General features: G+C 36.4%; 1 protein-coding gene across 1 annotated transcript; it reads right to left on the reverse strand.

The window, feature by feature from the left end:
- Positions 1-537: 537 nt before the first annotated feature.
- LOC117338808 (lateral signaling target protein 2 homolog) lies at positions 538-14,311 on the reverse strand. The gene is given in 14 exon segments (XM_033900160.1): positions 538-2,116; positions 2,964-3,067; positions 3,826-4,041; positions 5,356-5,516; positions 6,495-6,965; positions 6,967-7,864; positions 7,867-8,117; positions 8,948-9,049; positions 9,478-9,567; positions 10,274-10,363; positions 10,853-10,905; positions 11,364-11,513; positions 11,960-12,238; positions 14,110-14,311. Coding segments are annotated over 14 exon segments (3,027 nt in total). The 5' UTR covers positions 14,146-14,311; the 3' UTR covers positions 538-1,990.
- Positions 14,312-14,362: the final 51 nt, after the last annotated feature.

Consider the following 14,362-nt stretch of genomic DNA (forward strand, 5'->3'; position numbering starts at 1 on the left):
ACACTATACCATAAATAAGTAAAGAAAAGTGTTGTGACACTCTACCTTAAATAAGTATAGAAAAGTGTTGGGACACTCTACCTTAAATACGTAAAGAAAAGTGTTGGGACACTCTACCATAAATACGTAAAGAAAAGTGTTGGACACTCTACCTTAAATACGTAAAGAAAAGTGTTGGACACTCTACCTTAAATACGTAAAGAAAAGTGTTGGACACTCTACCATAAATAAGTAAAGAAAAGTATTGTGACACTCTACCTTAAATACGTAAAGAAAAGTGTTGGACACTCTACCTTAAATAAGTAAAGAAAAGTGTTGTGACACTCTACCATAAATACCTAAAGAAAAGTGTTGTGACACTCTACCATAAATAAGTATAGAAAAGTGTTGTGACACTCTACCCTAAATAAGTAAAGAAAAGTGTTGGACACTCTACCTTAAATAAGTAAAGAAAAGTGTTGGGACACTCTACCTTAAATAAGTAAAGAAAAGTATTGTGACACTCTACCTTAAATAAGTAAAGAAAAGTATTGTGACACTCTACCTTAAATAAGTAAAGAAAAGTGTTGTGACACTCTACCTTAAATACGTATAGAAAAGTGTTGGACACTATACCATAAATAAGTATAGAAAAGTGTTGTGACACTCTACCTTAAATAAGTAAAGAAAAGTATTGTGACACTCTACCTTAAATAAGTAAAGAAAAGTGTTGTGACACTCTACCTTAAATAAGTAAAGAAAAGTGTTGTGACACTCTACCATAAATACCTAAAGAAAAGTGTTGTGACACTCTACCATAAATAAGTATAGAAAAGTGTTGTGACACTCTACCATAAATACCTAAAGAAAAGTGTTGTGACACTCTACCTCAAATAAGTATAGAAAAGTGTTGTGACACTCTACCATAAATAAGTAAAGAAAAGTGTTGTGACACTCTACCTCAAATAAGTATAGAAAGTGTTGTGACACTCTACCATAAATACGTAAAGAAAAGTGTTGTGACACTCTACCTTAAATAAGTAAAGAAAAGTGTTGGACACTCTACCATAAATAAGTAAAGAAAAGTGTTGTGACACTCTACCTTAAATAAGTAAAGAAAAGTGTTGTGACACTCTACCTTAAATAAGTAAAGAAAAGTGTTGGACACTCTACCATAAATACGTAAAGAAAAGTGTTGTGACACTCTACCTTAAATAAGTAAAGAAAAGTGTTGGACACTCAACCTTAAATACGTAAAGAAAAGTGTTGTGACACTCTACCTTAAATAAGTAAAGAAAAGTGTTGTGACACTCTACCATAAATACGTAAAGAAAAGTGTTGGACACTCTACCTTAAATAAGTAAAGAAAAGTGTTGGACACTCTACCTTAAATAAGTATAGAAAAGTGTTGTGACACTCTACCATAAATACGTAAAGAAAAGTGTTGTGACACTCTACCTTAAATACGTAAAGAAAAGTGTTGTGACACTCTACCATAAATACGTAAAGAAAAGTGTTGTGACACTCTACCATAAATACGTAAAGAAAAGTGTTGGGACACTCTACCTTAAATATGTATAGAAAAGTGTTGGGACACTCTACCTTAAATACGTAAAGAAAAGTGTTGTGACACTCTACCTTAAATAAGTAAAGAAAAGTGTTGTGACACTCTACCTTAAATAAGAATAGAAAAGTGTTGGACACTCTACCTTAAATAAGTATAGAAAAGTGCTGGACACTCTACCTTAAATAAGTATAGAAAAGTGTTGTGACACTCTACCTTAAATAAGTATAGAAAAGTGTTGTGACACCCTACCTTAAATAAGTATAGAAAAGTGTTGGACACTCTACCTTGAATAAGTAAAGAAAAGTGTTGTGACACTCTACCTTAAATACGTAAAGAAAAGTTGTGGACACTCTACCTTAAATAAGCATCTATTTTGCTATTCATATATTGTTTCTTATTAGAGTTTTATGATGATTCATTAGACACTTGTCAGTCAATGGTATTTCACTCGCTGGACACTGTGAATGGTGTCACTTGAAACATGAAGCATCGGTTACAAACTCTCACTGGGTTGACCTGTCCGTAGTGAGGTAGGGGGACAGCATTCGCAGAACACCTACTGCAGAAAATCTGTAAACAAATCAATAAGTAACATTATGATCGGCTGAACACCTACTGCAGAATATCTGTAAACAAATTTATAATCGATAAGTAACATAATAATCGACAGAACTGGTAGGTGGTTATGTGCAAACTTTATTTTACAACAATTGCGAAACAAGTTATATCAAATGATATTAATAACGCTTGATGACTTGGATGGAGGTGTACAAGTGGTCTTAGTGTAAGGGGAAATTCTGGTACTCCAAATGACCGGGAAGGTGACTCAACTATATCGAACCACATCCGTCTAAGTGAAAAACAATCGTCTTACAACAGTGCCATCTGACCAGGGTTATAAGTGAATGCAGAATATATGTAACATGTTGTGTTTGAGGTGTAGAATAGATTACTGAAGGGAACTAACTCTGTCACATGGTGGTATGATTTGGATAATCAACTGCCTTTGTTGAACTTTACGGAAAATGAGAGAAGGAAGTGTAAGTCAACATGGAGTAAATTTTTGCGTGTAAAATATTTTTCTGTTTCTTTGACCAGTAAGAAATCTCGCATCCCCTCTGGATGTATTGGGTAACTGCACAGTAAAAATGGACAGTGTTTTGAGCTCAAATGAAACCTCTGGGGTAGAACAGTACCGAAATAGCAGTTTTTCATATATGAATGAATTAATATGATTTTTTTAGCCGTCATGTTCCCTTTATGCATCATTTTCATTTTTATGATTAATTTGATTTCATTTTTATGATTAATTTGAGTGTGGATACAGTGATTCTGCGTTCCATGGAAGAAATACTGACAAACCCAGCTTCATGACATTAACCTGTACATTACAATACAAAGCAGCAGTTATACATACCTTTCCACAGTTACGGCAATGATGGCGTCGACGTACAAATGTGAAAGGTGTCTTGCAGGAAGTACAGATGGTGGTGTGGTCATCGGGAACCCAGTTTGGAGGCTCTGTCCAAACAAATAATAATGTCAAACTGATGTAACCAATCTAGGCCAGTTCTGTAGATAATTGATATGTGACAAAACAGGTTGATTTACATTTTGTATGTTTAAGTTGATAACTGCCTTTCTTTATACAACATTTGATTTGGTGGTCTCTTCTAAGAAAATGTATCAAGTAACATTTTCCTTCACAATCTCCAGATCAGATCTGGCTGAAGTCCTCCCATCTGAGAAAGCTGGATCAATTTTTATTAATTGATTATTTTTTACAGTTCAGTTTTTTTCCCCAAGCAAAGATAATTAATGGACTGCCAGGGTTGGGGATCCTGAAGGTCACTCCCTTGGTAAATAATCGTCGGACAGATCATGGATGTAGGGAAATTTAAATAGGCCACCATCTGATGATGGTATGGTGGGCTAAAATAAAAGAGCGGTTTACTTTACTATTTTCCTAATCAACCAACGCCAATGGGTCCCTTCCCTATCATGACTCAATGGAAACCCTCATTAAAAGACATTGTCATCTTGCTGCTTTGACTAAAAGTTGACGAATAACATGTCGAGGAAAGCTAATATGGACCTTTGGGTTTCAGAGGCTTAAAAACCGTTAGATACCATATATACATACTTATTTATTTTCTATTAATATTCAATGAAATATCAAAGTATTGTATGTTACTTCAGGGTATCAGTTTATGGAAAGACACTATATTTGGGTTTTATATGGTTGTACCACAGATTTCACTTTTAACCTTTGACCTTACCTCTGACCCTTGTCCTGCGACGATGTCGGTGGGGCGTACTGCGGTGATGGTGCTCTCTGGGGGGATTCTGGACACCAGTGTGGATGATTCGGGGACTTGTGGACTTGCCCTGACGTTCCTCTAATAACGGAGGCTCGGAGGAGTTCATCGCAAACACACACTTGAGGATGTGGCGAAGATCTCCAGCATAATTCGTCTGAAGCTGGTCTGCCACACCTGGCAAGACAAAAAAAGTCTCAATCAATACAGTCAAACTTTTTTTAAATTATTATTTTTTTTAGTCCAGGAGTTTGATTGTATTTCATTTTGTCAAATTAATATTATAACTATGTATTGTGTCACACCGCACAGTGAGACATTGCCGTCACGTACTGTAAAACAATACATTCCGTTACCATCACACACAAAATACTGTGTAAAACCTGAAAATAACTTGATTTTTTTGTTATATAGGTTTTAACTATAGTAAATCGGTATGATAGGTAATCACAAACATTGAAATTCAGTAACATTTTCAAAAAAAATGATTTCATACAAAGTGTGGTATGGAATTTTTTCAAACCGCCATGTATAGGGAGAATAACCTGTATACTCATTTCAAATGCATGGATTTTCACATTCTATCCTATCGAGGAGGGAAGAAAAGGGGGAGATGTAGAATAAACGTTTGAGCACAGAAACAAGAAGTCTATCTTTTTGTCATCATCGCGTCACAAAACCAATACAGTCAAACTTATCTTAGCTGCCACCTATTGTAAACAGACACCTGTTGTCAGAAATTATTTTTCCTTATGTCAAAGCAATGATATAACATCCTTGTTAAATGTCAACAGAAATCACCTCAAAGTAATCCTACTAACAATATATATGCAATATATATTGATATCTATGGTGGTGATAAGGCCATATGAGCTTCCTTGCTCTATAATGGTGATTATCATGTTTATACTGTCATGACCAAAGGGCAGACACCCAAACTTTAACACAAAACCAAGAATTGCCGAATAGATACATATATAATATTTGTAATTCTTTAAAGGGGCCTTCCTTTGTCCGGACATCAGAAATGTGCAAAATTTCAATTGATAAAATCTATGCCCCAATGAGGATTATATATTAAGTTTTGTGCCTACCAGTAATGAAAGTAACAGCGAAATGTACAGAAAAATAACATTTCTTACCCAAATACCGACTGCCTTTGCGGTAATTAGTGTTATTACTTCAGATCAAATTGAGAGTTTTTATGTTTTAATACTCGCACCACTTTTGTTTCCCCTGAGAGTAAAACTTTCGTATCAATATAAAGGTTATAACTTTTACACATTTCCCATTAAGTTTCATTTTGGCGACATATACTTTATCTAAATATTTAAACATTACCTGGCACTTAACTTTAATACAAAACCAAGAACTTACTGAATATAGATACAATAATATTCGTAATTCTTTAAATTTTACGTGGCACTTATCCAAGCAGGATAATGTTAGAAGCATGTTATGTAAAACCTACCTTATAACAAATGTACATACCAGCTATACAGACAAACAGCCTGTGGATAAGATCTCTACTGCTGCTGAATCGTGAGCGAGCCTCAGTACGTGACGCAATCTCTGCCGCCTGGATGGCCAGCGCTATCTCCTCCTCGTCTGGGCATTCCGAGTTGTAGGAACTTGTCTCACTGCTCCCTTCACTGCAGCAGGTAAATTAAAAATAATCACTATAATAACAAGTTATAATTGTAACAGGGCAATAACATATATACCTTCCACCAAGTTTGTATGTATGCACGAAATGAAGCTTAATTATGGCTCAAAATGTTTTAGCCAATCAGAAGGCAGCAAATACCATTTTATTAAATCAGTGTTATTCTCTACGTACCTATAGCTAAATAACTATTTTAGGCCAACAGTTGTAACACTTTGACAAGATTTTTACCAATGTGAACTCGGATAGTTCAACCCATGCTTATTTTCTGAAGCATAATTTTGTATAATTGGAAGCTAAAGACTTACTGTAAATAAACAGACTTCATTCAAATGGCCACATTAACACTGTATGTTAAGTTTGATAACTATTTACCAATGAAATATTGTTTGATTTTACTATACAGATATAATTTTTACATTTTTTATCCTTCCTAAACTTGCAGTTTTCAAGAAAGCAGTACTACAGGCAGATATCAATATAGGGGGTGGGGGTTGGGGGTGGGGATGGAGACACAATGTCGAAGAAGGTAGAGAGTTGTAGCAATCCAGACCAATCTGTGGTGGGTACATATGTATACACGAGGTCACACTAAAAATCCAGATAATGTGTGTGTGTTAAAATGGTAGCCGCCATCATGATCAGCTCCCCTGTAGCCGAAACATGTCAACAACGAACGAACGCTCTCAAATAAATTGTACCATTAAAGGAATCTCCGTGTTGGGCTCACCGTTTTTACACACACATCACTGGTATTATGTCTCCCCATATATGTAAACCATGTCAAGTATTTTAAAAAATTAATTTATTTACATTACCTGCATATTCATAATTACCTGCCCTCATTGTTGTCTTAAACATGTACACAGGCAAACAAGCTGATAGGCAAATAACTTCATAAATGACAAGTCCTATGAAATTAATTACCTGCCAGCATTGATTATTAATTTTTATTTTTAATTACCTGCTATCCCATTCGTTTTCATTGTTACTAAGGCAACTGGAGACGCTAGAACTGGCACTGTCTGTGTATCGCAGTCTCTGTATTCTAGGCATATCAAGTATATTGCTACCTGAGGTTGAAGGGGTCTGATCTCTCGGACCAGTGTCAACTGCCGTTTCTGTCTTTGTGTGAATAGGTGATCGAGTAGGTCGTGGTAGTGGTGACCGGGGGCGGTCAATCAAAGTATTACTTATATTTACAGAAGAATCCCCAGTTGACCTTGTTGGGCTGTGATCAGCCCCATGAGGTGAATGTGAAAGTCCAATTTGAGAAGTTGACAGCCTTTCAGAGGAATGTTGACAGGTGGAACTAGGAGAAATATTGTTCACTGAATCGCTGTGCTTACTCGCACTACTTCCAGTCCCAGGATCACAATTGCAAATATTGTCAGATGAGGAGCTATCTGAATCGGCACTCTCAACAGTGCCTTGATCACAAGTTACAAGTGTTGGTCACAGAAGAAGCACTTCCACTGGAATCACTGCTGCTTGTGTCCCCACAGATACTCGTGTCCTCGGTATCACTTCTCGTTCTCTTACCACAGCTGGGACAGGCAACATAAATATCACAGGAATTGGTACATGAAGCAGTGTTACTGCTAGGTGTACAACATTTATCACAATTTTTAGCAGAACAGATCCTTGATGAACTAACATCCTGGTCTTTATCACAACGGCCAGACATGTCAAAGTTACTGGAATCGTTTGTTACACTTCCACAGTGTTCCCAGTTTGAGTTGTACAACTTTTGTCTCTCAGAACTGTCGTCTGGACCACAATCCAAATCCTCGGATGCTGAAGGATTATCTGGATGTAGTTCTGCAACAGATATTCTTGGAATTTCAAAATCCAGGTTATAGGGACAACTGTGCTGGCGTCCCAACCGGGGAGGTTGTTCGGACAAGCCATCCAACACTTGGTCAACCATCTCATCCAAGATCTTCCTACATAAAACGCACACATCATTTTCAGGAAAGCAACAACTTTTCATACAAATGTTTTGCGTATCATCCCCAGAGCTACTGGTTGAAGTTACATCACGAGCTCTTCCATCTGAGGAAGCATAACCAGAAGCCTGATCCATACTGTTATTATCATTCGCAGGCACAGCCCCTGTTTCCACAGTTTCGGATGTACTAACATTTTCACTATGAAGTCCAGAATCCCTACTCTCAGATTTATTCAAACTGGAAGTTACGGATTCATCTTTCTCTTCCAAAGAACTAATCAATGTCCCTGTTGGGGAGGCATCATGGTCTTGTGTGTTGAACTGCCCGGGAGATTGTGATGTTGATGGAAACACAGGGAAAATCCGAAGTCCCCGGATCAATTACAGGAGTAATTGGGGTGACCGGACTTCCCTGAGTTCGGAGTGTGATGAAGAATGTTGCCCAAGTCTTCTAGCTTGACACTTCCGTCTGGAAACAAGCTGGACCCTGCCGGATCTAAGCTGTCCTCAAAACCAGGATCTGTCTGAGATATCTGGCTTGTAAGGGTAGATGTTGACGTTTCGGGCTCGTCAGCACTACACAAAGCCTTCTCGAGAGCTAGTAGTTCCTGAGGGGAGAGGGTGTAAAGCAGTTCTCTGAAAGTAGACCATAAATTTGTAAGTTTAACATCCAAATGTTCATTTAGTTCCGAATATATTTCAAATCTATGGTGTCAAAACAATCTTTTTTTGGTGTTTGAAAACTCTCTGTAGGCAGATAAGTGGAACCCTGACTCCATTTATACAAACATATCTTGTATAGATAGTTTTAAATTTGTAAAATAAAATTCTTAAATGGCAGCTCATTGCCTAGATATGATTTATGGTGCATAGCAACACATCACTGATAAACTTTATAGGAACAATTGCTCTCATTTCATTCAATTCTTTAATTGATCTCATTTCATTCAATTCTATAGAGGTATCAATACCAAACATTTTTTGGATCAAAAATTCCGATATACAAACACATGTGCCACAAACGGCAAACAAAACAATAGAATGCCTCAAACTAATTAAGATTGTTTGTTTGCTGGATTTATCATCCATTTTTGCTGTGACTAAAACACATTCATTATACTCCCTACAGCAAAGTTTTGGGGTGGGTGTACTGGAATCAGCAAACCTCTTTTGCTGTTTATTTGTTTTTGTTTCAATGGTTTGTTTGTTTGTTTTTGTTTAACGTCCTATTAACAGCCAGGGTCATTTAAGGACGTGCCAGGTTTGGAGGTGGAGGAAAGCCGGATACCTTAACCACTCGGCCACCGCGGCCCCATTTGTTTTGCTGGCTTTATTGCCCTATGAACAGCCAGGGTCATTTTGAGGCAGGACCTCCTTGTAGTAGTTGGTGACTACCTAAATGATCAACATAGTGTTTTGTGGAGCATAATGATACTATTATAAGGTATTTAGTTTTAGACTGTTACCTTATTTTCAGTAAAAGTGTCTGAAATGGCCTGAACATCTCGGACATATTAGATGGCTGCATATCAGGATTGAGGGGACCTTCTGGAAACACCAGCAATCCACTGTACATAAAAACAAATCATTCATCATCTTTAGATCTTTTTTAATTAATCGCTTTTGCAATGATAAGACATCATTCAAAATCTATGTTTCACTATTAAAGTAACGCAATCCGCTGTAAATAAAAAATCATTCATCAACTTGATATCTTTTTTAATTAATCGCTTTTGAAATGATAAAACTATTTAACATATCTGCTAAAGATTAGATTACATTCCATTTTTAATATGATATGATTTATGTAGAATCAATCGTAAAATATATTCATCCATCTTGAATTTTCAGTATTACACATAAAGTGAAAGTACAGTCTGTAAGTACATTACTCTAACAAGTTATATTTCACTCACATTTCTCTTACAAGTTATAATATATAATTTGGCCTGCGTTCTATATGATTTCCAATGAACAGAGAGTAAGAAGTGTGTACCTGATCATGGCCAGCCGGGGAATGGTAAACATGAGTGCTGGGTCATAGTCATCTATCGTCTCCTGACTCAACATCTTCTGTTTTAACGCCCTAAATGTACAAATTATAAACAATTTCAGAAAAGCAGCAGACAAAGATTATTCTTTTTTTATATTTGTCAATTGTAGAATTCAAAAAATAGCCCTTCTAATCAGAATTTCATCAACTTAGAGTTTAATTCTATGATTCTTATTATGGGAGTAAATGTTGATTCTAAAATGTTGAGATCTCTATTTCACCCCAAAAAATAGGTAAAAGTAATCTCAAAGTTTACTTTTTGTCCTGATTGAAGTAGAACATCTAGCTATGTAACTCTGCACCAAATTATGCTATGATACCTATACTAACTCGGACTTTTAGATATTAGTGTATCTACCAATGCAGATGAAAAAATTACAATTTAATAGATGAAAATACCATAAATAGACATTGACCTTGACCTTGGCCGACATATGGAAGGAGGTTACTGATGTAGGTTTGCTGGGGTTATTACCCTGTGAACAGCCAGGGTCATTTCGAGTCTTCTTGTAGTAGTTGGTGACTACCTCACTGAACAACTCACGAGAAGCATGTTGCATGCCATCAAGAGCAATTAGGGTAAAGTACCTTGCCCAAGGACACAACCATGACAGCACATAACAGCCTGTTTATCGGCTTGTCGAGAAGTACAAACTGACACGGGTATAGGGAACGCAGAACCACGCACCTCAAATCTGATACTATTTATGGATCCACAAGTATCATTATTATATCTTACCTCTGTACAGTTTCAGAGAACAGCACTGTAATCTCCTGTAACAGGTCATAGTCCTTCATGCTCTTTACTGGTACCATGGCACTTACATATCTGAAACAACGTTATCAACAGTTAAATCCCTATAAAATATCTAGGAGTTCCAGTACACCCTTAAAGTTATGTTTTTGACCCCCAAAAAGGATTAATAGGTTTGAAGGAACAAGTGAATTTGAAATATGTTTTGACCCTTCTTTCCTTTGGGAAACAGCAAGTTTACATTACTGCTATTTGAAATGACAGGAATGTTGGTTCTCCTACCTTTTATACTTACTGGGAAATCGCTATTTTACTTGTGAAATTATTTTTACCTATTATCGGTAATGATCAAACTGACACGTCACAATGAAATCAAATGTTATCATGCATGTATGGCTTTCATTAGATCCTTAAAAGTATGTTTTTGACTCTAAAAATTGAGAACAAGATCTCTTGGGATTGGGGGGACATATGACTGTGATTTAACCATTCAGATTTGCTGGAGGTCAAGTGTCAACAGAAAAAGCAGGGAAATTGAAAACTTGATATTGTCAATGAACTCACCTTAATTCAAATTCGGCAAACAATTTGTCAAATATGATTAATGCTTCTTTGATCTACAACAGAGAAAGGACATAACTAAAGATGAAGTGAAGAATCAGCACTTAATTGTGATCAAACAACATACCATCAAAGTCAGACTCTATACTGGTTTATTTTGTTTAACGTCCTATTAACAGTCAGGGTCATTTAAGGACGTGCCAGGTTTTCGAGGTGGAGGAAAGCCGGAGTACCCGGAGAAAAACCACTGGCCTATAGTCAGTACCTGGCAACTGCCCCACGTATGTTTCGAACTCGCAACACAGAGGTGGAGGGCTAGTGATTAAGTGTCGGGACACCTTAACCATTCGGCCACCGTGGCCTGTCACATAGAAACATATTATACAACCAACCAAGTTCAGTAAACATCATTTCCTAAGTAACAACCAAAAGTCATTTCAGTAAGAGATGATGTTGTGCGGACACAATTCCCCAGGTAACATTCTAGTAAATCTGTATCAGTTATAAAACCTACCCTTTCAGTGTAAGTGTTGAGGTTGCGTAGACACTGCTCCCTAAGCAGTGTCCTCAGACTATCTAGATTCTTTGTAAGAGCCCTGGCTAGTGGTCGCATACTTGCACTTTCTACTTCTCGGTTCATGATACTTGACCCAGCAGCCAGGCACTAGAAAACAAGAAAATATTAAAGATTTATTTTTGGCTCTGATTAATTCCTTTAACTCACTATGATTACATTGTTGATTGTGTACCAAATTAAATTTGTTCAGCCAAGAAAAATTGAAATTGAAAAACAATGCATAATATAGGTCCCTGTTTTTCATCAAACTCTGTCAAGACAATAACTCTATCTACAGGGCTTTTTCTCACTGGTTGGGGAAGGGTCCTTTTTGTCTCATTTTGGGAAGAAGATTGGTGAATTGGGAAAGATTTTTTCAGGAGTAATATAAACAGCAAATTTTCGGAATTTGAATTAAAAGTGAAATAATTCCAATTGGGAATGGGGCCCATTAATGGCCCTAGAAAGCCCTCAGAAAAAGTCCTGATCTAATTGGATATTACATTTAACACAGTCTGAAACTTATTAATAAGAAATCACGGTTCAACAAATACCTCAGCTCCAAACCAGAGCTGTCCTGCCAGATTTTCCTGCTGGACATCATCAGGAAACTTGACTCGATAGTCCCTGCTTGCCTTCTGATTTCCAACAGCTTCATCAATGATCTTTTGTATTATAACAAGGACTTTGTCCTGACAGTTTCTCAGTTTATTTACTAAGGTTGTACATCTCTCTGGGTCTTTCCTTCCATCAAAGCTGTCCAGCTCAGCAGCCACAAAATTGAGTTCTTCATCAGCAAAAAAGAACTTTGCCAGCAGTGAAGTATCAGTTTTCTGAAATTAAATTAATGTTCAGTTATAAGTTATGACACACAATATACCACATCAAGATACTAAAAAGAAAACTGAAAGGTAATTAATCTGGTAGTTCCATAATCTGAGTATCCTGTAGTAGCTGGTGGTTACCTGACTGAATGGGAGGCCTGGCCTGACCCATGCTTTCATGGGCCCGGGGTAAAGCGTTTTGCCAAAGGACAAATCACAACAGCAAAGAATACCCTGTGATCTCAGCTTTTTTTAAGAGAAAAATATGTACAAACAGTAACTTCCTGGGCAGTGTTTGCCAAACATGATCACAGTTTGTTCTGGTAAAAATATCCCAAAGCTTTTAAATAAATACAAAGAAGGAATTAAAATATAAGGGTTTTTTTTCTGAACGGAAACCCTTAAAAAAGAGTTTATAATATTAGTAAGTAAAAATATTAAATATACATAGGAAAAGTCAAAGGATAAAAATCATTGACAGCTGAGCTGGCTAGGGCAATCCTACTGTCTATATCTTCATTTTAGTTTAAATTACTGTATATATAAAAGACTCAATTAATAATATTATGACATGATCCGTAAAAAAAATCCAACAACTAACTACAAGCTTAACAACTGAACCAATTAAGTTCAACATTAACAAACTAGCTACATATTTACAACCTTCAAAACTACATGAAACATGCTACTTTTAGTGAATAATATTGACTTAGGATCATGTACCTGATTGTTGTGCGTGTTTAGTTATTTTGGTAATTTGTTGGATTTTTGTACAGACTGCCTTATATATCGGTGTCATATCAGGGACGTATAATAAGTCTATATATGTCCCTGGCAGGGCTTTTTGGTGCCGTTAATGGGGCCCATTCCCAATTGAAATTTTCACTCCTGAAAAAATCTTTCCCAATTCACCAATTTTCTTCCCAAAATGAGACAAAAAGGCCCTTTCCCAAACCAGTGAGAAAAAGCCCTGCCTGGCCATATACACAAACTCATAATTAGCTTGTGGTTTATTTCCGCTTTTCCGATGTCTATTTCATGTTTTGCACAAAACAGAAAATCCTTTATAGATATATGTCTAAAGGAAATATTTGACTACAATATAAAAGTAGGCCACACCAAAACAAGAAAATTTAAGATTTGAGAACTCAAATAATCTGAAAACAAATGAGTCCACGTTCTTTAAACAAATGACTTTATTTGAATATCTCATAATTCAAACCCAATATCCATGATTAATACATAAAATTACAGCTGCCTAAAGGGATGAATCGACAAGTGTAAATGCAACTCGGTCGATCATTTCATTGGGAAGATCTTTGTGTGATTAGTCTCAGTAGGTGATTACTTATAATTCGAGTTTGTAACATTACATCTGATGCCCTTTAGCTACCACTACCAGGATTGATTGCAACTGTCAAGTTACTAGGACTTGTTAGTTACACCCTGATCTGGGGTCAACATCACACGATATTAAAATGAAATGTTACTTTCTTCTTACAGTGAAGTATACTTTTCCATTTAAAGGTTTTAAGGGCATCTAAACACGTGAGTCATGGTACTAACAAAGACAGCATGGAAAGTCATATAAAGAGTATGTAAATATTCACCAAACAATAACAGACGTCAAAAAATGTCGTTTATCTTTACAAGAAAGATTTTCAACACGTATCGTCTAAAATTATTAGTGAGGTCACTGCTCTGAAAGTCAAAACATGCCTTCGTAAACTTATATAACAATGCGATATATACCAAAATAAAACAATATCCGCCTTGTGACCAAGAACCGAGACATAAAACAAAACATGTCATCTGTCGTCGAAAACATAATTTCACAGTTCATAAATATGCCTGTCAACGTTGACAATACATCTATATACCTTTGGTCTGTACAGCCATCTCCGCAAGGAATTCATTGTGAAAAAGTTTGGTTTGCATTACAGGGAAATATGTCTCCCTCTATTAATAGTCACATGAAAACTGTCGCCTTTAGTCATCTCACCCCCACCTTTCCCTCAGGAATATTAAATCTCGCATATTAACGCGAGAAAAACCCATTCGAGATTTCCTGTTTTGATCTTAGTCGTAAAAATGTTTCTTCAAACGTCCAATAAACACAAGTAAAGAAGCGCC

The sequence above is a fragment of the Pecten maximus genome, chromosome 12 (genome assembly GCF_902652985.1).
Source record: "Pecten maximus chromosome 12, xPecMax1.1, whole genome shotgun sequence".
Classification (NCBI taxonomy): Eukaryota; Metazoa; Mollusca; class Bivalvia; order Pectinida; family Pectinidae; genus Pecten; species Pecten maximus.